This window comes from Mustelus asterias, chromosome 18, assembly GCF_964213995.1.
Source record: "Mustelus asterias chromosome 18, sMusAst1.hap1.1, whole genome shotgun sequence".
Taxonomy (NCBI): domain Eukaryota; kingdom Metazoa; phylum Chordata; class Chondrichthyes; order Carcharhiniformes; family Triakidae; genus Mustelus; species Mustelus asterias.
The window spans coordinates 65,540,271-65,565,653 of NC_135818.1; the positions used below are offsets into that span (position 1 = coordinate 65,540,271).

Genomic DNA, 25,383 nt, shown 5'->3' on the forward strand with positions numbered 1-25,383 from the left:
ACCCTCTGGGTAAAGAACCTACCCCTGACATCGGTTCTATAACTACCCCCCCTCAATTTAAAGCCATGCCCCCTCGTGCTGGATTTCTCCATCAGAGGAAAAAGGCTATCACTATCCACCCTATCTAAACCTCTAATCATCTTATATGTTTCAATAAGATCCCCTCTTAGCCGCCGCCTTTCCAGCGAAAACAATCCCAAATCCCTCAGCCTCTCCTCATAGGATCTCCCCTCCATACCAGGCAACATCCTGGTAAACCTCCTCTGCACCCTCTCCAAAGCCTCCACATCCTTCCTGTAATGTGGGGACCAGAACTGCACACAGTACTCCAAGTGCGGCCGCACCAGAGTTGTGTACAGTTGCAACATAACGCTACGACTCCTAAATTCAATCCCCCTACCAATAAACGCCAAGACACCATATGCCTTCTTAACAACCTTATCTACTTGATTCCCAACTTTCAGGGATCTATGCACACATATACCTAGATCCCTCTGCTCCTCCACACTATTCAAAGTCCTCCCGTTAGCCCTATACTCAACACATCTGTTATTCCTACCAAAGTGAATTACCTCACACTTCTCCGCATTAAACTCCATCCGCCACCTCTCGGCCCAACTTTGCAACCTGTCTAAGTCTTCCTGCAAACTACGACACCCTTCCTCACTGTCTACCACACCACCGACTTTGGTGTCATCAGCAAATTTGCTAATCCACCCAACTATACCCTCATCCAGATCATTAATAAATATTACAAACAGCAGTGGCCCCAAAACAGATCCCTGAGGTACACCACTTGTAACCGCACTCCATGATGAATATTTACTATCAACCACCACCCTCTGTTTCCTATCCGCTAGCCAATTCCTGATCCAATTTCCTAGATCACCCCCAATCCCATACATCTGCATTTTCTGCAGAAGCCTACCATGGTGAACCTTATCAAACGCCTTACTAAAATCCATATATACCACGTCCACTGCCCTGCCCCCATCCACCTCCTTGGTCACTTTCTCAAAAAACTCAATAAGGTTAGTAAGGCACGACCTACCTGCTACAAAACCATGCTGACTATCACCTATCAATTCATTACTCTCCAAATAACTATAAATCCTATCCCTTATAATTTTTTCCAACATCTTGCCGACAACAGAAGTGAGACTCACCGGTCTATAATTCCCGGGGAAGTCTCTGTTCCCCTTCTTAAACAATGGGACAACATTCGCTAACCTCCAATCTTCTGGTACTATACCAGAGGCCAACGACGACCTGAAGATCAGAGCCAGAGGCTCTGCAATCACTTCTCTTGCCTCCCAGAGAATCCTTGGATAAATCCCATCCGGACCAGGGGATTTATCTATTTTCAGACCCTCCAGAATATCCTGCACATCCTCCTTATCAACTGTAATACTGTCTATTCTACTCCCTTGCAACCCAGTGTCCTCCTCAGCTATATTCATGTCCCCTTGCGTGAACACCGAAGAGAAATATTGGTTCAATGCTTCACCAATCTCCTCCGGTTCCACACATAACTTCCCTCTGCCATCTATAACTGGCCCTAAACTTGCCCTAACCAACCTTCTGTTCTTGACATACCTATAGAACGCCTTAGGATTCTCTTTAACCCTATCCGCCAAAGTCTTCTCATGTCCCCTTTTAGCCCTTCTAAGCTCGCTCTTCAACTCCCTCTTAGCCAATCTAAAGCTTTCTAGTGCACTACCCGAGTGCTCACGTCTCATCCGAACATAAGCCTCCTTTTTCTTTTTAACCAACAAAGAAACTTTTTTGGTGCACCACGGTTCCCTAGCCCTACCAATTCCTCCTTGCCTGACAGGGACATACCTATCACAGACTCGCAGTAGCTGCTCCTTGAAAAAACTCCACATGTCGGACGTTCCCAGTCCCTGTAATCTCCTAGTCCAACCTATGTTTCCTAATTCTCTCCTAATAGCCTCATAATTACCCTTCCCCCAGCTAAAACCACTGGCCCGAGGTTCATGCCTATCCCTTTCCATCACTAAGGTGAACGTAACCGAATTGTGGTCACTATCACCAAAATGCACACCAACTTCCAAGTCTAGCACCTGGTCTGGCTCATTTCCCAGCACCTAGCACACCAGCAATTGAATATTTTCCACTTCTCCCCATTGTCAGTAATATAGAGCTTATGACAAGCCCTTGGTCAAGAAGGGAGAGGATAGACCAGATAGCTAATGTCCAGTTAGTCTAGCGTCAGATGAGGGTAATCTTTTAAAATCCATAATACGAGATCCATGTGTTGCGTGGACAGATTTGTTGAAAAATGATTTACTGGAGAATAGGTGATGAAAAGTTAATTTATTAGTCACAAGTAAGGCTTACATTAACACTGCAATGAAATTACTATGAAATTGTGTAGATAAAGGAAATATGTTAGGTATAGTGTATATAGATATTGAGAAGGTATTTGATGAGGTGTCTCACAAGAGTCTTGCCATCACACTATGGAAATCTGCCAGAAATGTTTTCAACTTATGTGTGAATCATCTCGGTGACGCTGCTTATAGAGAATCGCTGCTTATCGAAATGCATGTTCCAATATGTGAATTTTGTAACAATGCCATCATTTTTCTTTGATCTGCGGTGTTTCTTAATTGAGGCAACAGACCAAAATTTGAAAGGTTATACTTTTTAATTCTCTCTTATTACTTACAATGTTAGTCAAATATAAATAAAATAATTTAAGAATTTACTGATGACATACTCAGATGTTGTGTGCGTATGTTTCATTACTAAATCCTATTAGTTGCAAGAGTATGCATCAATCATGGTAAGTGTCGGTATGCTAATATTAAGCTCAGTTGCTGCACCTCAGTAGCTGAACAGCAGAAAGCAATAATAAATGCGTACTGTCAATAAGGAAACTCAGCTGTCTTCAATGGTAGAGCACAATAGCATTGTGTTTATGTTAATGGTTGGCAATCCAGAGACCTAGACTAATGAGCTGGAGAAATGAGGTGAAATCCCACCACAGCAGCTGGGGAATTTAAATTCACTCAATTAGATAAATCTAGAAAAGAGCCAGGATCAGGATTGGATTGTCGTAAAATATATTATATATATATATATATATATATATATATATATACATATAGATATACCCTGCCTGGTCTAAGTGTCCAGACCACAATAATGTAATTGATCCTTAATTGCCTACATATTGGCCTGAAAAGCCACTAATTATCAAAAAGTAGTAACACCATATTCTGAAAAGCAATAGAGATGGACAGTGAATACAGTCTTTGCTCGAGATGCGCATATCCTGTAAATGAATGAGGAAAATTTACTGGAACTAAAGACTTCTGGAACCTGCAATTTAAGTACTTTAATTCACCCAAATAACATTTTAATATACAATTTTTACTGCTTTATTGATAGCAATTTCCAGCCAAAATGTTATTTTGCTGCATAATTAATCACTGCCTCCCTTTTTGAAAGCAGAGACCCAAGTTATGAAAGCCTCCCTCCAGTTATGGAAAGTTTGGAAGTACTTCATTTAGGATACAATGGCATCTCTAGCCTGGCTCAGCTACAGTTGAATAGACTCATAAATTTGAGAGTGCTGCATTTGGAAGGTAAATAAAACTACCTGCACACTAAACTCGTGATGAAAGCAAATTTATTTTTGTATTATTTTTCAAATAATGCATAAAGTTGCAGCTGTGTTGTATAGTTTGCAGTGAAACCTTTGTCTCTGATATTACATCAATTCTGGCCTAGCCAGCGAAGCCCACATCTTGTGAATGAATTTTTAAAAATTCTGTGGAAAGTAACTCGCTCCTGACTCTCCAAAGCCTTTCCATCATTTACAAGAAACAAGTCAGGATTGTGATGGAATACTCATCACTGAATGAGTGCAGCTCCAAAACCCTGAAGAAATTCAACACCAACAAAGACAAAGCATCCTGATTAATTGGCATCCCAGCCAACACCATAAACTTTTCCCTCCATGACTGGTTCACACAGTTGCAGAAGTGTGTACCATATGCAAGATGCCTGCAGCAGCTGACCAATACATTTTCAACAGCACCTTCCAAACTTGCGACCTCTACCACCTAGAATAACAAGGGCCTCATACATACAGGAACATGAACATCTCCAAGTTGCACACCATCCCAACGTGGGACTATGATGCCATTCCTTCACAGTTGCTAGGTCAAGATTCTGGAATTCACAGCCAAATGTAAATGTTGGGCAAGGTATTTAGGGAATGGCAATAAATGCTGGCCTAGACAGCAATGCCCACCTCCATGACAAGAATAAAAAAGGAATATTTCTTGCATGAATCTTAGGGCCCTATTTTACCAATTTGATTCTAAATGCTGGGCGGACTTGAAACTGGGCATGTTTCAGATCTGACTTTTAGACCCGTTCTGAGATGCCCCCATACGCACTCTGTCTGCAAACATATCAGCGATTCCGAATCACGCTGCACAAGCCTGTGGGCGGGGCTTAACACGCCCTAAACCCTGCAGCTCCGATCGGCGCCTACAACAAAGCATGTGCAGAAAACAAGTGATAGAATGCTGCTCCCCTGCCACATCCCTCCGGGACTGGTTAATGCCTCCCCCTGGCCCCCACAGACAATGCCCACCCCCACAACATTACTGATCCCCTTATCCCACCCCCCCCCACAACCCTGCCACCCAGACCGATCGTGGCCCCCCCCACTTCCACCGATCTCAGGCAGAGTGACAGCAGACCCCCTTCCCTCCCACTGATCACAGGCAGAGTGGCAGTGGACCCCCTTTCACCCCCACTGATCACGGGCAGACTGGTAGCAGATTCCACTTTCACCCCCCCCCCCCCCCCCCCCCCCCTCCGTCCCACCAATCTCAAGCAGAGTGGCAACGGATCCACCTTTCCACGCTCCCCCCCCCGCCCGCTCCCCGAGAGCCGTTGGACACTCGGCACTTACCTCCTCACCAATGCCGGATTTAGGCATAAGCTAAACAAGCTACAGTTTCGGGCCTCACAATCCGCAGGGGCCTCACAAAATTTCAGAAGGTTTACAATGAAGAGAACCTTTAAGAGCGGATACCAGAAAAGAAAAAGAAAGCACCAGCTTGAAGCGCAACTCAAAAAATTAGCAAAATCTATGAGAGAGATCAAGCCAGCCAAATGATAAATATGTAATCAGTAAATGCATTCATTTGAAAATAATTTGTATTTTTCACTGAAAATACCTTGCTATTAAATAATTAAAAAGCATAATTATGTTTTCAATTTTTTTGTGGTGACCCAAGGTCCTGTTTTGGTACGCACCTTTGTGAGACTTTTTGGTGTAACTTTTTAACAAGGGGCCTCCAAGCTTTATATAGCTTAGGGCCTCACCAAGTCTAAATCCGGCACTGCTCCTCACTAACCCTCACTGATAGAGCGCCCAAATCGGACTTATATGGAGCATATCTGTTTCGTGCCGATTCTGGATGGGCGAACATGTTGGTAAAGGGGGAAGTGCCAGTAAAGTTGGGCGTGCAGCCCATTAAGTCAATTTAAATGCATGCAAATGCACCACGCCTGTTTCAGGCGTGCTGCCAATCGTGGCCATTTTCAGGCCTTGATAAAGGGGGAACTGGCGCGGAGGTGGCAGCTGATTGTGCTACTCGCCTCATGCCCAACTTTATCAAGTTTTTGCGCCCGAAAAAGAGCGCAACTTGATGGTAAAATCGGGCCCTTCGTCTCCAATTTTTCCAAACCACTATTTTAACATTCAAATGTTGTATTCTTGATCTGACATGAAAAAAAACAACAAAAAGACTAACACCAGGAGCACACATACTGTTTGCCTGCACCCCATTACATCCCTCTCCAAATCAAACCTTGGAAATTTCCACTTTGACCTCCAAAGGCAATTGCGAAAGCTCCAGGAATCTGCAATATTAGATATGATTTGTTGACAACTAACTATGCAGCATGTACTTTCTATAACTTGTGATGTTGATCACTTGAAACACCTTGTCCAGTTTTCCTAAAGCAATTATGTACTCACTGCATGTTCTGACAAAAGGAAAATAATCTTGAGTGTCCTGAGTGAAATTTAGCAATTGGGGAAAATGGATTGGCTAAATCCTGTACTTCCTGTCTCCTTCACTCTGAAGGAATTAAATTGTATTTGAGTGGATGCATGCATTCTTTAAATGTGTGTTATATAGAAAATTTGACTCATTTCAATTATTTCCATTGTAGGCAATTTTATTAGTCAGATTGAGGGGCTTGATCGCCTTCAGTACCTTGCTGAATTGTCATTGGAACGAAACAGAGTCCGAATGATCCATGAGAACTCTTTTTTGGGCCAAAGTGCTCTTCTTGAGCTCCATTTAGAAGAGAATAGGATGCGTGATCTTAACAACTTATTTCCATTGGTAAAACTGCAGCGACTTTTCCTTGGTGCAAACAAAATCCAGGTAAACAAAAGATTTGCATTAATATAGCACCTTTCATGTCCTCAGAAGATATTAAATCATTTTACTGTCCATTAAGTCTTTTTTGGTATATGTGAAAATGCAGCAACAAGTTTGCATACATCAAGGTTCCAGAACAACAATGATCAGGTAACCTCCTTTAGTGATGTTATCTCTTGCTGTTGGCCAGGTCACAGTAAGAGCTTCCCTGCTCCTCTTCAGTTCATGTTATGGGATCTTTTATAACAGAATGGAAGTCAACTGTCACCCCGATTGATGACATCTCTAACAGTTCAGCATGTACTTATTTCTACAACACTGAAGAAGAGTCAGTTTAGATTATGTGCTCAAATCTCTAGAGTGGGCTTTAAACCCACAATTTTCTGATTCAGAAGTATGAGTTTTACCAAGGTATCATTATCAGCTGAGGTTGGGTGGGAAAAGTGACGTCAAAGCCATTGATGGCAATGGCAGCTTTCTCCACCATATACTGCAAAACTTTTTTTAAAAAACTTTGTCATGGGTCTCATGATGTACTGTTGATGGGGCAGCCCCTGATTCATGTGCCATCAACTCAGACACTTGATAAAAGGCTGCCCCAGTGCACGGCAAGCAAACCAGTTCACCCAGGTGCACCCATGGCACAAACCAGACAACAGGCGGGCACCACCTGTCCACTGCCTGGGTAATACCTGTTTTAATGCCAGGGTACTGCCTGCTTGATGCCTGGGTAGTCCCAGTGTCAGGGTGGTATGAAGACTAGCCGTGTTTTATGCCATTCTGCCATCATGCCGCCATGGATGGATTTTTTGACGAGGGTTATGATTCTGGTGTACAGGCCTGATGATGATATGTAAATTTATTGTAACGATGGTCTCAACATTGAACATCAGGATCAGGATAAGGATAAGGGAGGGTGGAGATGAGGGGCAATCACGTCATGTTTTCATGCCGACATAAAACACAACTTTGCACTTCTTGCAATATTTTCCGCTCCTGCTCACATCAAGTGGGTTCAGAAAAAAGCCCAGCCTATATGTTTCAATCTTCTGAACTCCAGTGGATATAGGCCTAACGTGCCCAACCTTTCCTCATAAGGCAACCCTTCCTTCCAAGAATCAACCGAGTGAACCTTCTTTGAACTACTCCCAAAGTAAGTTTATCTCTCCTGAGGATGAAAACTGTTCACAGTTCTCCAGATGCCAATGCCTTGCACAGCTGTAGCAGGACTTTCCTTTTTTTATATTCTATTCCCCCTTGCAAGAAATGCCAACATTCCATTTGCCTTCCTAATTACTCTTTGTACCTGTGTGCTGACTTCTTGTGATTTATATACAAGGACGCCCAGATCCCTCAGTACTGCAACATTTTGCAGTTTTTCTCCATTTAAGTAACATTCTAGCTTTCTATTCTTACTGTCAAAGTGGACAACCTCACATTTTCCAACATTATACTCCATCTGCCATTTTCTGCCTACTCACTTAATCGATCTGTATCCCTTTGCAGACTCTTTGTATTCTCTTCGAACCTTGCTTTCCTACCTATCTTTGTATAATGAGCAAATTCGTCTATAAACCTGTTCCTTCATCCAAGTTATTAATATAGATCATAAATGGTTGAGACCACAGCCCTGACCTCTGCGGCACTCCAATAATTACAGTTTCTCAACCTGAAAATGACCCATTTATCTCAACAATCTGTGTCATGTTAGTTGTCCAATTCTTTAATTTAATTTGATATATTATCCCCATCACCATGAGCTCTTATCTTGTGTAGTCATCTTTCATGTAGCCTCTTATTGAATGCCTTTTGGAAATTCAACACACTGCATATACTGGTTTCCCTTAGTAAGTAAAGTGAAGTTTATTTATTAGTCACAAGTAAGGCTTACATTAACACTGCAATAAAGTTACTGTGAAAATCCCCTAGTCACCATAGTCTGATGCCTGTTCGGGTCAATGTACCTAACTAGCACACGTTCAGAATGTGGGAGGAAACTTGAACACCCAGAGGAAACCCTCGCAGACACGGGGAGAACGTGCAAATTCCACACAGGCAGTGACCCAAGCCGGGAATCGAACCCGTGTCCCTGACGCTGTAAAGCTAACAAGTCCCCTGGCAATGGCAGCAGAGCTAACCACTGTGCTACCGTGCCGTTATAATCTATCCTGCTTGTTACATCTTCAAAGAACTGTAATAAATTTTTCAAACATGATTTTCCTTTCACAAAACTGTATTGACTCCACCTGATTTTCGAAATGTCCTGGTACTACAGTCTTAAGAATGGATTCTACTATATTCCCAAAAACTAATTGGCATATAGTTTTGTGCTTTCTGTCTCCCTCCTTTCTTGAATAGTGGGCCAGGATTTTATGGCTCCTCCCCACCTGCCAAAGTAAATGGCAATTTAAATAGCCCACCACATCTGCCAGGGGGAGACACACTGGCAGAGCCATAAAACCCCAGCCATGGCATTACATTTGTGGTTTTCTCATCTGCTGGGACGTCGCCAGAATCCAGGAAATATTGAAGGATCACAAGCCAGCACATCCACTACCTTTGTGGCAATTTCCCTTAAGACTGTGGAATGCAGGTCTTCAAATCCAGGGGACTTGTCAGCCTTTTGTCCCATTAGCTTTCGTAGTACTTTTTCTCTGGGAATAGTGACCCATAAAAGAAGGTGCTGTGCCAACACTGGTGTACCCACTCCTGATCCACCCCACTACCCCCATCTCTGATTTTACAGGCAGCCAAATAGGTGATGGAGAGTTGCCTGCCCAGGCCCTATTAATGTGCATTTAAGGACAATTAATGCCTAATATAGGGCTTCATCCCATTACCACTCTGATATAATTGGCAGTGGTTGAGACCTGCATCGGGTGGGTATCACAGAAAGTTTAACCCTACAGACTGCTGGTCAGTGAAAGGCCTCCTCCCCTGGTACCCTATGTCAACCAGAGGCTCTCCTTTCCACAGATTTGCCTCCCCCATGTCCACCCACCCTTTTGCCCTGTCCAAAATGCCCCTCTCCCCCTTATGCTGTGTGCTGTCAGCCTGAACCCAACAGGCCTGACCCGATATCGGGGTCCATCACCAAACTTCACCTCCTTGGTTTACCTGCAGTACCAGAAGTGGCCACCATTCCTGCTTGACATTGCCTCTGTACACAGCTGCCGGTCTCTGATCGGCTGACAACTCTATGAGGTGGGATGCCCTCTTCAACTGGACGAGCGCCTGCCTCGTGCTGGCTAAGCTGAGTTGGGCTCACCCCGAACTTTACACTGGACTGTGGGGAGCCTGGCCTCAGCGTAATATCCAGCCCCTAATTTTGTACTGTTCTTGTGAAGACAGATACAAAATATTTAATCTCTTAGCCATTTCCTTGTTTCTCATTATTATTTTCCCATACTTACCGTCTAAGGGACCAACACTTACTTTAGCTACTCTTTTTTTTCCATATTTGTAGAAGCTTTTACGGTTTTATACTTCTTGCTAATTTTCTTTCAAACTCCAATTTCTCCCTCATTTTTTAGTCATTCTTTAGTTTCTAAAGTTTTCCCAATTTTCTGGCTAACTCTAATCTTTGTAGCATCGTGCATCTTTCATTCAATCTGATCTATATGACTATACCATAACTTCCTTCGTAAGTAACAGATACTGCATCCTTCTCATGGCATCTTTCTTTGTCAATTGAATATATCTTTGTTGAAAGTTATGAAATATATCCTTAAATATCTGCTAATATTTCTTTCTCTAGCATATTACCTTTAAACCTATTTTCCTGTTACATATTAGTTAACTCTGTCTCTATAGCCTTGTAATTACCTATTTTTAAGTTAAAGTTCCCTTTGGCCTCACCTTCCACTCCACCAGCCTCCACGTTTAACATCTCATCTTCCACCATCATTGCTACCTTCAGCTTTTTCCACCATCAGATACATCTTTCTCTCCCTTTATCTTTCTACACTCCAAAGGGACCATTTCCTACACGACACTTCGGACCATTCCTCAACTCCTCAAACACTTCCTGACTCTAACTTATTTCAGTTCTGACAGTAGGTGAGCAACCTGAAATTGACAGATGCCTCCTGATCAGCTGAGTATTTCCAGCATTTCCATTTTAATTTCAGATTTCCAGCATCTGCAATATTTTAAAACTTTATATTCCATTTGGTTTCTGAATGTATTAAAAGTTTTATAAACTGCTGTGCACCGTACTAAAGGAAATACAAACTTGGAAAACTTTAAAACTTGCGTGTAAAAAGGTGTAAAATGTATAAGCCGAAAGGCCATGAAAGTGAAACATACGGAATAAGGGCTGAATGAACTCATGGCAAAATATGTGTGCACCTTGCAAGTCCATTTAGTGGCAATGTGGGGAAGTTTATTCAACAGTATATCAATCCAGGATTTTATGATTTGAGATATTGTCATGGTAGACATCGTAAAATGTCCTTCTATATGTAATTAAACTATTTCCAAGTAAATAGTCTATTTTGCACAGGATATAGGTGAACTGGAAAAACTCGATTCACTTCCAAATATGACAGAGCTTTCAGTTGCTGGAAATCCTGTAAGTATTATGATCCAGTATGTTTTGTATAATTTACAAATTGATGAATTATCTTGTTTGATCACAATTCTTTTGTACCTAAACTTTCCTTTCCACAAACCCTTTACTTCAAATGGTGAATCTAGCAACAATTGTTTATCTATAAACAAAATTTAAACTTTGGTGGAATTTTTTCCAAAAAATGGCAAAGAGTCAGATTCTGACTGAAAACAGGTGTGTTCAGGTTTCCCCTCCAAATCAAAAGAAAAGCATGGGGGCAGCTTCTGCACTGTTATTCTTGAGGGACAGGGCCTAAAGATGCCAGTAAGCCCAGATCCACAGAGATGGGAGTGCCTTATTTAAAGGGCACCCCAATGTCAAAATTGAAAGACAGACTCCCCCATCCCTCCCCCTCCCACCCACAAACATTGGGTCCTCCACTCCCCTCACCATCCATCCATGCCAGCAATTTTGCCGCCTGCCATTTATCATCGCCAGCAATTTCCTCCCCCCATTCATTTTTGCTGGAAATTGCCCCCTCCTCCCCTCCCTTGCCATGTCTCTGACCACCCGGGAGCTACACTGGCCTCCACGCCCCTGGCATGGTCATCTCAAACTGCTGGAGAGCAGTAGTCATTCCCGCCAATGTGACATCTGAAGTCCCCGAAAGATACAGTGTTATGTTTAAATACATTCAAATTGATGGGAATCAGGTTCATGTCCTCACAGGGTGTGAACCTGATTACATCACTGGCAGGGGATGGGAAAGATCTCATTCTGAGATCTTCCCAATGCAAATTCTGTTATTTTCCTCTCAAGAGTTAGCGGTCATAAAGAGATTTGCGTCCTCTGTATGCAGGTCCAGAAAATTGCAGCCTTTGATTATATTGCCAAGAGATAAGAATCCCAAATTGTTTCACTCTGAAGCGAAGTATGAAAGGGGCAGTGAGGCCAACTAAACAAGAAACTGGGATGCAACTCTGTCCCAAATGCTACTTTGAACAAATTCATTTTGGGGACGGGACAAGTAATAGTTCCATCTGTTCTACTGCATCTGGTCTTGCCTCCTCTGTGTAAAACTAACTGGATATTACCAGTGTCCAGTTGCATACAGACCTGGAATACTTTAAGATTCATGAGTCAAAATTTACCTGATAAAGAGGACAGATTTCAAAATTGTTTTATGTTAGTCCTGCCATTACATGGTAGGAAAAGTCTGCATTTTTTTCCAATAGTTTGTACCACGTAATCTACATTTGTCTACATTCCCACGTCTTTGTGATGAGGTGGTGGAGCGGGGAAGGTGGATGGAAAATGAAAGCGAAAGAAAATTCATACCATAACTCTAGCAATGGCTGCCGAACAACATTGGCAGCAACACGAGAATAAACTGTATTCCTGCTCACTAAACCACACTGACCAAAAGACCTCATAAGATGGCAAAAAAATTGAAAATAGACATTACTCCTTCATGTGAGAAAAAACACAACCTAAAAGAAATGCTCAGTGCCTCTGTTTAAGAATTAGATTTGGTTTCTAAAACATTTGGAAATAAAAGCTGAGATCAATAAAAATGATCTTGAATTGCCATTGAAAACATTTAGGGAATGAAATCTGACATCCTTATCTGCTTTCATCTCCTTGTGACTCCAGTCCCACATCAATTACTTTTTAGCTGCCCTCTGAATAGCGCAAATAATTTCAATAGTTTGAGAAGAAACCCCATGGCCACCATCTCAGGGCAACTGGAGATGATCAAGATTAGAAGAATAAGGGGAGATCTCATAGAAACCAATAAAATTCTAACAGGATTAGACAGGATAGATGCAGGAAGGATGTTTCTGATGGCAGGGGAGTCCAGAAATAGCGGTCACTGTCTGAGGATAAGGGGTAGACCATTTAAGACTGAGATGAAGAGAAGGATCTTCACCCAGAGAGTGGTGAGTATTATGTATTTGTATTAATTCTTATTAGCTTCCTGAAGTTCTGCTGTGTTCATGTATTTTTTAAAAATCCAATTCAATGAAATCAAGTCCAATTCAGAGTCTCAACAAATGAGACATTCCCGATCCAAGCTGACAAGACAGGGCTCTCACCTCCAGTCTTGGGCTTGATCTACATGATCCAAGCTGATTGGAGTAGGCATTGCACCTCCTCCAAGGCTTGATCTCATTTGCATCTTAGCCAAAAGGCCGAGATGCTGCTTTTAAACATTGCTTCAAATGAAGCTAAAATGTAACCTAATGACTTCAACCAAGTACAGCATGTCAATTCTACACTTGATCTTTCCTCTGCTGTGTTAATGTATTTGTGTATTCACCGGAAGTGACATCACAAGTCACTAGTGCGGGGAAACGGGCAGAGAAGAAGCAGCCAGGTAAGTGAACACACACCTGTAAATAAGGCTCTCTTATCCTGAGTACAGCATATCTCCAATATGCAACACAAAAAAATGAGGACAACGAAGGATGCTGCTAGCCACCTGGGATGAAGAAATTTACCGAGAAAAGTCAGGAAAACGAAATGTTAGAAAATAAGTTTTTCGTATGTGCTCTGGAAAAGTGTTGTGAAGTGCACATGCGGGAAACCTTCATTGGTAAAAAAATGGCAGGAGTTCTCAGCATCATGGGACCATTTGATGAAAATGTGGAGCGGTGGTGGATCTCCTATACTGAGTGTTTTGACTGTCTTGCGCAGGAAAAGAAAATAGTTGAAGATATTATGGTGCCCACTTTCCTGAGTGTGATTTGGGGGGGGGGGGGGGGGAGACATTTATCTCTTCCATAGTTTAGTCCAACCTGAGAAGCCAGGCACTAAAACGAATATACAGATCATAGATATTTTGCAAGCACATTTTTTGCCGAAGCCTTTGGTGATTGCAGAGCACTTCAGGTTCCACAACATAAACCAAGAAGAAGGAGAGTCAATTGTGTAATTCGCTGTGTTTAAAAGACTTTCAAAATATTGTGAGCTTGGAGATGTGCTAAATGACATAATTTGGGACCGATTTGTCTGTGGACTGCGCAGCGAGGCAATCCAGAAATGTTTGCTAAACGAAAGTATCCTTACACTGAAAAAGACCATGAAAGTGGCTACTTCAATAAAATTCAGTACAAAGGAAGCTCAGCAATTGAGTTTGTGTAGTTAATACAAAAATTGTCTGCTGAATCGACATCCAAGAATCTCGAGATTCATGTATGTTACTGATGTACAAACAGTAAGAAGTCTCACAACACCAGGTTAAAGTCCAACAGGTTTATTTATGTACAAAGCCAGGGCATTCTGCAGCTGAATGCTGAACAAGTGGACAATACACCAGTCACTTTCAGATAGGTGAGGAAGCATACCTGGAGTGAGCCAGTACTCTCAGAAGTGATGGATTTGTTATTACGAGGGAAGACCTTGCCCTAACCTGAAGCCATACTGCTCCAGAAGAGTGGAGCTGTCAGTACAATCGGAATGTCTTCTATGAAGGCTCAGAGTGATCATTCCGTCACCTTAGAGAAAGTGAGTGTTGGAGAAGTTACATGAGGGCCATTGAATCATATGTATTAAGGAGATAGCAATAAGTTATTTCTGGTGACCTGGACTGGATGCAGAAATTGAAGAGAAAGCCAGAACATGTTCTTCCTGTGCAAAGGTAAGAAACATGCCACCGTTAGAACCGCTGCATCCATGGGAATGGCCTGAAGAGGCTTAGCAGTGAATGCATGTGGACTTGGCAGGACGTTTTGAAGGTTATAGGTTCTTGGTAATGGTGGATGTTCACCCAAAGTGGCCAGAGGTCACCTGTGATGAAATCTACTTCATCGGAGAAGACTATCGAGAAGCTAGGAGAAGTATTTAATCAGGTTAGATTCCCTGAACAACTGGCAAGTAATAACAGATGCCATTTTGACCCATAAGAATTCATATGTTTTTTGCAAGAGAATGGTACTCAACATATTGGTTCCGCACTGTATCATCCTGCTATCAATGGACTAGCAGAACATTTTGTCCAACCATAAACGTACCTTGAGAGGGCGTCACAATGGATAGCACTGCTGCCTCACAGCGCCAGGGACTTGGGTTCATTTCCGGCCTTGGGTGACTGTGTGGAGTTTGCACATTCTCCCCATGTCTGCATGGGTGTCCTCTGGGTGCTCCGGTTTTGCCCCGCAATCCAAGTATGTCAAAGTTCGGTGGATTGGGGGGAGGGGGGGGGGGTGACCTGGGCAAGATATTGCAGGGTCTGTGCAGACTCAGTGGGCTGAATGGCTCCTTCTGGTTCATCAATGGAGTCATTCTATGAACCCGAGGACAAGGTTCCCTGATCAAACATCTTAACAAATTCCCACCAGTGTGTAGGAATATCGCACATTCAACGACCAAGACTTCTCCTGCATTACTAATAATGAAGAGACAACTACATTCAGCATTCGACCGGTTCAAACCCCCAAAAATGAAAGAAACTGTACAACAGCAACAGCAAGGACAAATGGAACATCAGGGAAGTAAATCAAAGCATAGTTTTCCACCAAGGACAAAGAATTTTGGCTAGGAATTGCTCCACAGCAGAGAAATTAGTTCTGCTGCTCCTATTTTCTACGTTTCGAAAATGTCAGCCTTGGCAGTAATGCCAATATACCAAGAATAAGGATTAAAAAAGCTTTGCATTTATGTGCCATTTTTCATGACCTTAGACCATCCTTTATAGTTATTGAAGTTCTTTTTGAAGTGTAGTCACAGTGTACTGTGGCAAATTTGCACACAGCAATTTTTCACCAACAGCAATGTGGTAATGACCAGATATTCTAGGCGGGATTTACCAACCCTTTCCATTGATGAGATCTTCCAGTCCTGCTGAAGTTGACCCCCAAAGCAGGGCTGACAAGCCATGCAAATTGCCAATGATATCTGTGGGATCAATAGACCCCACCAGCAGCCAAAGAGGGAGGGGGGAATCCCAGCCTCCAGTTTTGTGATGTTGATTGAAGGATCAATATTGACCAGGACACTTGGTAACTCCTCTTCTCCAAAATAGTGCCAATAAATCTTTAATGTCCATATTAAATGACGGGCAGGTCCTCAATTAAGCATCTCTTCTGAAAGATGGCACCTCTGACAGTGCAGTACTCCTTTATTACTGCACATGAGTGTCAACCTAGATTTTGTGCTCAGGTCTCTAGAATTGAAGTCACACTCTTGTGACTCAGATGAGTGTGTCATGAACTAAGCCACAGTTTGACAAATTTTTCACAATTGGTTTCATCTATCAAGAGTATAAAAAATTCCAAAAATTATTCTGCAAAGATTAGATTTCTGAAGAATTACATTCTTTCACAATTTAAGTAATTGCTTATTAGTTACAAGAGATTTAAACATAATGTCATAATTATTTTTACTTGCCTCTCTGATGCTTATATACCAATATTGAATAGCAACTTCAGTCATGCCATTGTCACACAAACTGCCTCTCGCACTGCTCGATGTAAAAGAGTAATTGAGGAATATAAACGTGAGGATTATTTCCATTTTCTTTGTAGGAGAAATAATTCCAGCATTTCTATACGCAAAGGTTGTGTGAGAAATATCTGAACTTCCTAGCATATTAATTACCACTAGAGGTACACAAAGATATTTTGTGCATTTATTTTTCTGCATTCTCTTCATTCCTGACATCACTGTTGCTGGGTTGCATGTCAGACATAATCCAGTATCTCATCCTCGCAACCTTGCACTGTACATCAAAATCAAGCCCGATCACATGTGAATGAGAAGACTATCTTTCAACAGGAAGGGGATCTGTGCATTTTCCCCCTTTTAACATGAGGCACTGAGGCTAATTTTAGTTCCCAAGTGTTGCACCAGCTGAGATCAACTAATTCAGCACAAAAGAGGTTGAATCTGGAAGGTTTATGTTCTGTATGTCTCAGGTCAGTATTAAATAACTCCCCCTAAACTGGAGTTCTAGATTACATTTCTTTTTTAAAAATGATCATTTACATCATTTACAATTGTCTGCAAAGATTTGCATCAGCATTTCACAGATTTCCAAGTTACAAATAAGAGTAATTCGTGTTAAGCAATATATTGATTTGAAGATACTTCACAATAATAGGCAGCTGTAAAATTAATCAAATGTGTGAAATTCTAAGTATGTTTGATATAGTATGTGATTCCACTATCTTAACTTGACTTGTTGAAACCGTTAAAAAGAGGAAGAAGTGAGGCTTCTTTTAAGTGACCATGTAAAATTTTTTTCAGGTCTCTCGTAAAATGTTGTATCGTCCATTCCTAGTGTTTCGATTGACAAGGCTTCAGATATTAGATGGTGTACCAGTGACAATGGATGAGAAAGAAAGAGCTGAATTTCTATTGTGTGAGCACAGTGTAAGAATTTTGATTGTTTAAATGGCTAGCGGATCTTTTGTGGCATTGCTAACAGTAAGCTGAACAATACACTGAATTATAACGGGTAGAATTATGTCATGTAAGATGTTGCACTATGATCATTGATTTAGGATGATGATATGATCTGGTTAGGGGATGTTAACATTTAAAGAGAAATTCAGTAACCTTGTTTAAATCAAGATTTCACATTTTAAACAAAAACAAACTTTATTGTAAATAAAATACTTAAATAAAACAAGCACTATTAACTTAACAATATGGTTTATAACTATTGTGTTATGCATTCAGTTTTACTTCCTGCTTTCCCTTAGACAGATTGAGTAGATTTATTTAGCGTAGCTCTTTGTTTATATCCTACTTGATAGACAATCATAAAATGGAACATTGAGTATACCTGCCAAGCATCCCACAGAAGCATATTAATTGTAAAATAGCCAGACTCCAATCAACGCAAGTGGGATGGAGGGGGTGGGAAGGAAGAAGGAGCCATCTTTCCCATCTGGCCAAAAACATTTGAACTTAAAAGTGATTAATTTAATTTGGTTATTTGGTTATAGATGTCAATATTTACCGATATTGATTGTATTAATTTATTTTGATCAATAGGCAACGCCTTCAAATCCTTCTGTGGAATCAGGGCTGTCTGCAATTATGCCATTGTTAACAAGGCCCAATACATTGAGGGTGACCAATTGTCTTCCTAAAGGGTTGCAGCCTTTTACAGCAGCAGAATACAATCTCCCACATGGTTTTGGGGACTCAATACCACAGGAAACAGCTAGAAGTAAGAAATTGTCATGTATTATCCTTTTGTCTTAACCAACAACCTGCAGATTTTGTACGGCTTCCAACAAATTTGTGTGTTTATTTGTTCTGTCCAATTGTGCCAAGTTGTTTAATAATGATACTGAAATTAACAAGCTTTTATAAATATCACTGTTAGTGGGATCAACAGGAATCAACACTTTAATTCAGTGGAGAAACATGAATCTTTCCACATCCCTCTCCTCCTTTACGTTCCTCCTTGAAAAGCCCATTCTTTAACCAAGCTTGTAATCACCCCTCCTCACCCCCGTACAGGCAAGCTGAAAATATTATAGCCCATGTTTCAGAAGGTACTGTCCATGTTGCTGGCCTGGATGACTCTGCCTCTGGAGATGCTGATGAAATACTGATTTAGGTAAGCCTCAGCACCTACATGGGCTGCAGGGTCCTGCATTTCAAGCCGACTGTGTCATCAGTGCTCCCTGTAGAAGCAGTAGTGTGACTTGAAGGCCAGGAGGACCTTGGACTCTGGAGTTAACAATCTCCAATCTAAATAGTTCTGCATAGAGATAACAAACTACTGAGGATTTTGAGAGGAGACAACAAATTAAAGACATTATATATTAAAGTGAACCTAAAAGGTGGAGAATTGTTTTATTCTCAAAATATTCTAGTCTCAGAATTGCAGGTGGGGAAATATACTGGATCTGTGCTTGTGGGTGAGGAGTTCCCTCAGTGCTCTCAAATAGATTTGCCCAACGCACGGTCTGCAGGCCGGTTTGTGGCCCCTAGGCTCTCTGGAATTGGCTTGCCAAACTTTTTGGACATTCAGTTGACATGTTTGAAATATGCTGTAAGAGGCTGGCTTCTTCCTGCATTTGCTGCAGATAAGTTCACTGGAGCCCATCAGCATCAAATGCAGGGAGCAACCAGCTTTTGATTGGATGAGCAGGAAATATGGTAAGGTGAGATTTAAGATAGGTTCCAGGGCCCGCAGAGCAAGATTGCAGACAGGGAGAGATCAGGGCCTTGGGGAGCCAGAGTGAGGACCATGGGAGCCAGAACGATGACTTGGGGAGCTGGGGCAGCACTCTATGGACTGACAACAAGTTCTGAGGGGGAAGGAGAGGTAGAGGGAAGGTAGAAGGAAGGAGTGTGAGTGAGGGGGTGTTTGTGGCGTGAGTGGGGGAGGGGAGGGTGAGTGAGGGGGGCATGTGTGAGAGTGATGGGGAGAGTGTGCGTGAGCGTGGGGGGGTAAGAGTGTGTCAGAGTGAGGAGAAAGAACAGGGGAAACGTGGGTGGAGAGCATATGAAGTGGAGATTCTGTGAAGGGCTGACAGCACACAAAGGGGAGAAACTGAGGGGCAAGAACATGTGTGGTGGAGAGAACTTGTACATGGAGAGCAAACATGGGAGAGCGTGTGTGAGTGGAAGGTGCATGTGTGGTCCAGTGCGTGAGGGGGACAAGCGAGACTTAACAGAGATGATGGCTGGGTTTTTCCAGCTCTTCCCACCAGTGGGATCTTCCGGTCCCCCCAAAGGCAACAAAAAGTGGAAAATGCTTTACTGTTGCTTAGCAACAGATATCCAGGAACACAAACAGGGGAAAAAAGAAAGGAGTTGAGGGGGGAAATTCCAAGAGTTGGGTGTGTGTCAAAGGGAGGGGACAGGAACTTTTTTATTCATTGGTGGGATGTGGGCATCGCTGGCTGGCCAGCATTTATTGCCCATCTCTAGTTGCCCTTGAGAAAGTGGTGGTGAGCTGCCTTCTTGAAAACGCTGGTTGACTCACAACGTTGTTAGGGAGGGAATTTTAGGATTATAACCCAGGAACGGTGATATATTTCCAAGTCAGGATGGTGAGTGGCTTGGAGGGGAACTTGCAGGTAGGGGTGTTCCCATGTATCTGCTGCCCTTGTCCTTCTAGATTGAAGTGGTCATGGGTTTGAAAGGTGCTGCCTAAGGATCTTTGGTGAATTTCTGCAGTGCATCTTGTAGATAGTACACACTGCTGCTATTAAGCGTCAGTGGTGGAGGGAGTGGATGATTGTGGATGTGGTGCCAATCAAGTGGGCTACTTTATCCTGGATGGTATCAAGCTTCTTGAGTGTTGTTGGAGCTGCACCCATTCAGGCAAGCGGGGAGTATTCCATCACAACCCTGACATGTGGTTCGTAGATGGTGGACAGACTTTGGGGAGTTAGGAGGTGAATTAATCGCCGCATTATTCCTAGCCTCTGTCCTGCTCTAGCCCCTGTGTTTATGTGGTGACTTCAGTTGATTTTCTAGTCAATGGTAACCCCAAGGAAGTTGACAGTGGGGGATTGAGTGATGGTAACACCATTGAATGTCAAGAGACAATGGTTAAATTGTCTCTTATTGGTGATGGTCCTTGCCTGGCATTTGTGTGGCATGTTTGTTACTTGCCACTTGTCAGTCCAGGCCTGAATGTTGTCCAGATCTTGTTGCATTTGAACTTGGACTGCTTTGGTATCTATGGAGTCACGAGTAGTGCTGAACATTGTGCAATCATCGGCGAACATCCCCACTTCGGAACTTATGATGGAGGGAAGGTCGTTGATGAAGCAGCTGAAGATGGTTGGGCCTAGGACACTACACTGAGAGATTCCTGCAGAGATGTCCTGGAGCTGAGATGACTGATTCTTCACAACCACAACCATCTTTCTATGTGCCAGGTATGACTCCAAGCAGCAGAGAGTTTGCCCCCTGATACCCATTGATTCCAGTTTTGCTTGGGCTCCTCCTGTCAAGGGCTGTCACTCTCACCTCACCTCTAGAATTCAGCTCTTTTGTCTATGTTTGAACCAAGGCTGTAATGAGGTCAGGAGCTGAGTGATCCTGGCGAAATCCAAACTGGGCGTCACTGAACAGGTTACTGCTGAGCAGATGCTGCTTGATGGCACTGTTAAGACCCCTTCCATCACTTTACTGATGATCGAGAGTAGACTGATGGGGCGGCAATTTAAGCTGTCTGAGAAGAAAAACTAAAGTTATTAGGGAAGTGGTTAACTGTTATAGAACTCGGTAAAGTTATCAGTTAGCAAAGGTGCTACTGGAAGACTGAGTTTTGGAAACTCATTCTGTCTGTTCTGTAGTTGAAGACACAATGAATTTGGAGTGCAGTGTTTGGGTGTCTTGGGCAGAGATGCATATTGGATGAGGAGAATCAAGTGAATACTCAGGAATTTCAACTGTGCCAGTCCTTAGTGAAAAGCCTATGTGTCAAGCGAGTTGTAACTTTTCATTGGTTTGTGTGTCTGTAAAGGAATAGGGGAGGGGGTTGCAGCATGATCAGCAAAGAACAGCTCCCAGAATGGCCCGACTTCCTTCTCTCCTCTGAACTTCAAGAGATTGGACTTCCACTCCTGTCATGCTGTCCACGCCAAATATTATGTGTGGGCAGCGAATTAACAGGGTCAATTAACTTGATAACAAGCTTAATTGACCTTTAATTATTCATTTAAATATGGTGGGGAGATGCTAATTTCAGCACAGGCCCATTCACCCCTGTAATATGTGAGAAGGGATCTCGGGGGTGGGCTGGAAGATGGTGAGATGGGTGCCCATCCTATTTTACATACCCCCCCATGCAGGAAACACACCAACTGGGAGCATGTAAAATCCAGCCCTTTGCGTCTACTAGTCTGAGCTATTTTCTGGTATCAACTATAAGTTATATTTTTTTGTTTTAATTTAACCCAAGTGCATTATGATTTAAAGCAGAAAATTACAGCAATGCACATTCACATAATGCCTTCAGAATCATAAAACGTCCTTTGGCAATGGGGCCCATTTATTTATACACATATATTCATATATTATAATTGGGTGGCTAGGACTTCAGCGAAATCTAATTCAAAAAAAGGTTTGGGGTATTGACTTTGAGATGGAAAAGTGGAAAATACTTTCTGCACAGGAAAAGTGCTCGGTCCAATTTTACAATAATAAAATGTGGAAAGCCAGCATACATTTTCTAGACATACACATTGTGAAATCAATAAAGAGCGAGAAAAATGATGACACTGATGACGATTACCATCAGAACAAATTTGATAACACAGCATGTTATCTGAGGGATTTCAAGATACGCAATTCAAACTTGCAAGCCTTAGATATCTTAAAGTAATTTACATTGAACAGATGTCAACTTTCTCACAAACATGTAAACAATGTTGCAGATAAGAAGCACAAGAGTTTGGGAGGGAACCTGTCTAATATTCGCAGCTTCCAACCAGACATTATCTGTCGACAGATGAGAAGTGGTGGAACGTATCAACCTTCTTTTATGCAGCAGCAGAGGGATAGTTCCCGCAACATGCGAACATTAATGCAGATCCAAGATCAAGATAGCAGGTATGCTGTTAATTTTTGTTTGAATTTTATATTTACATTTGCTTCATAATTAATGTATTTAAGAGGATATAAGTTGCAGACTGCAATTAATTTTTCTATTCTGTAAATGGACATTTGCCTATCCACCAGGGCACTCTTAACAGAATGAAGCTTTGCTCTGTCAATCAATAATTAGGTACCAACTGAATAATTAAATGTAAAAGCATTGAAAAATATAATTGCATTGCCATTCAGTGCATCTTAGAGGAAAGAAATAACAAAAGGTATCAACAAAAGTCTGAGAAGCAATTATTTTTTAATTTGAAATGTGCATTTTTCATTTGAATAATAAACTTCTTTCAAAAGATTGCTTTGTTTTCTAAGTTAGTAGGATTATTATAGCGAGATACAGAAAATTATGCTCCAATTCCAAAAGCCACGTCAATATTTTTGTCTGCTCACAGAATAACGTCTAGTTGTATGTTGTATGTCAATATTTTTACTCCAGCAACAGGGTTCTCCTTGGATTTTGCATTCAAACAGTGGCTTTTTGCTTTGAATATTGGATTTTGGCCATGTATAAAAACACTTAAAAGTTTTATCATGCAACATGAAATAATTTAAGTGGAATGTACACATCTCGTTGAAAGCCATTATTACTATCTTATTACTCATATTAGTCACAATCAGTGAATTACAAAATAACAGAACTGTGTGAGAAACATTCCAAACAAAATACAATACATATATCTTTGTATAAAATATTGCCTCCACAGATTATGAAATCCTGTGATTAATTAATTTCTCCGTAGGAATTAGTTTGATTTGATTGTGCATAGTCAAAACATGTAGTTCAAAGGTGATGAATTAAATGGTAATACAATATGTGCTAATTAAAACAATTATATTTTAAACAAAATTAAAATAATTTTTTTTAAACTTGGAATATTATGAAAGGTTTTAAATCTTCAACAAAGTTTGGTTGGAAATGTTTACTTCTATATAATCCATTGGCATATTTATTGGATACGTAAGGTTATACAACTACATTAGAACAGACACAGCATTTTTATTTAATCGCACATTGCTATTAGTTTTAAAAGGGACTAATTAAAGTCAACTGTTGAAAAATTAGTTAAACATTTCTGAAGATCCATTCCTTTAATTAAATTATGTGAATATTCAAGTTCTGCCAGTTCTGCCTTCATTATGTTTTAATGATAAAACAATATGAAAACTAAGTAGCTGATGTTTTTAATTTGTGAAAAGTGAAGCTGATTGCTGATGGAAAGATTTCTTCCAGGGTACACAACAGTAGTGCTTCAAAGCCATCTCAAATGTGAAAGAGTTGGAGGGAAAGCGATACCGTCAGCTATATATTCCTTTTCGAAGAGGGAGATGAACAACTTTGCAGACACCTTTGTCTGTGGTTCATGAAATATCTACTCAGGCATTTTCTTTCAACTACATTTCTAGGGATTAGTTATTTTCTCCTTCAAAATAACATTGTACTATTTTGTAAACAGTTCATAAACCTATTTAAATATGGTAGTTGGTTTATTTATTCCAGCATTATTTGTCAGTTTCTTAACCTTCAGATATGCATTTTGGATGAGTTGACTATTATGTAATGTCTAAGTTTAAAGAATTTGCATTAAAACAAAGTTGGTACATACCATGACCCCTCCTCTCAGGTGTAAAGCTATTTGAGATTAATGTATTTATTATGCCAATAAATGCCATCTATTGTGTGCATTGGTACAGTTCTTAACAAGACCTGGCTATTAAAAGACATTTTTTGAGAATTTAGCTGACATAAATAACTTTCATCCATGAAGAAAAATTTGATTGCACTTGACACAGAAAGTGCAAGTACTTCATTGACTTTTATAATTAAATCTAGAATTAAAATACATTTGAATCACATTTTATTATGAGCAATGACAATTCATGCTGAGCTAACCTCTCAGAATTTTGTGTAAAATACTCAATTAAAACTGTTTTAGTTGACCATTAAAATTTTGAATCATGATGAAAATTTAAGCAAATATGAAATGCACTCTTTTCATTCGTTACTACATGTATAGATAACTAAGGTTTGTGTTGAAATAGTTTCAGTAAACATTTACAGTTCTGTATTCTTGCTAACACTTAAGAATCATTAACCAATAATTGATATTGCCCAATATAGTCTAGTACATAACTTGCATTATTTACTTGCATTCTCAAATGTATTATTTTAAATGCCCTGTAAATGTAATCCTGTTTTAATAAAGGTGTACAGAGATGGCTTTAGAGTTGTTTTTTTAAAATGATAGTTTACAGTAAGGTTTTAATCACAATTTATTTTGTATGTTGTCAAGTATGCCTTGACTATGTTAAAAACATCAATCCATTTTCCTCCAAAATATTGCAAAAACCTGTATGTAAATACTATATTTTTGTATCCCCAATTTGTATTTCTGTTGCAAGTTGTTCCACAGGAACAGAGTAAACTTTATTGAACTTCAGTACAAAATTGAAACTGTCTATTGTCCTTTACCTCCTATTGTGATCTTTCAACTTTAGTACTGAATTACACACTTTGAATGTTGTAATTTCAAACAGTACCACAAGAAGTCCTCATTGTCCAGTCCAAAGTGCCCTGTTACTTTAGTGGATCATGTTTACCATATTACCTACATCCGATAGCATTTCTACCGTATCAGTTTTATAATTTCCTTTCTTTCGAAGCTCATTTTGAAATGTAAGAAATATTATTTAATAATATATTTAAACCAAAACATGACGTGTCTTGCTATTTTTAAAATTACTCTGCAGCATCCAATGTGCAGATGGAAAGTCACTTAAGAGCACAGTACAATAAAAAATCTTTTA

The 25,383-nt window shown here is 40.9% G+C and overlaps 1 protein-coding gene across 1 annotated transcript in view; it reads left to right on the forward strand.

Moving 5' to 3' along the window:
* lrrc9 (leucine rich repeat containing 9) overlaps positions 1 to 24,796 on the forward strand; it is a 125,733-nt gene extending 100,937 nt beyond the window's left edge. Inside the window, exons 25-31 of the mRNA XM_078233126.1 lie at positions 3,481 to 3,614; positions 6,229 to 6,446; positions 10,948 to 11,016; positions 17,242 to 17,367; positions 17,995 to 18,172; positions 22,353 to 22,527; positions 23,810 to 24,796. Of these exons, the coding sequence (XP_078089252.1) occupies positions 3,481 to 3,614; positions 6,229 to 6,446; positions 10,948 to 11,016; positions 17,242 to 17,367; positions 17,995 to 18,172; positions 22,353 to 22,527; positions 23,810 to 23,849 (940 nt within the window). The 3' untranslated portion in view covers positions 23,850 to 24,796. The remainder of the gene's footprint in view (positions 1 to 3,480; positions 3,615 to 6,228; positions 6,447 to 10,947; positions 11,017 to 17,241; positions 17,368 to 17,994; positions 18,173 to 22,352; positions 22,528 to 23,809) is intronic.
* Positions 24,797 to 25,383: the final 587 nt, after the last annotated feature.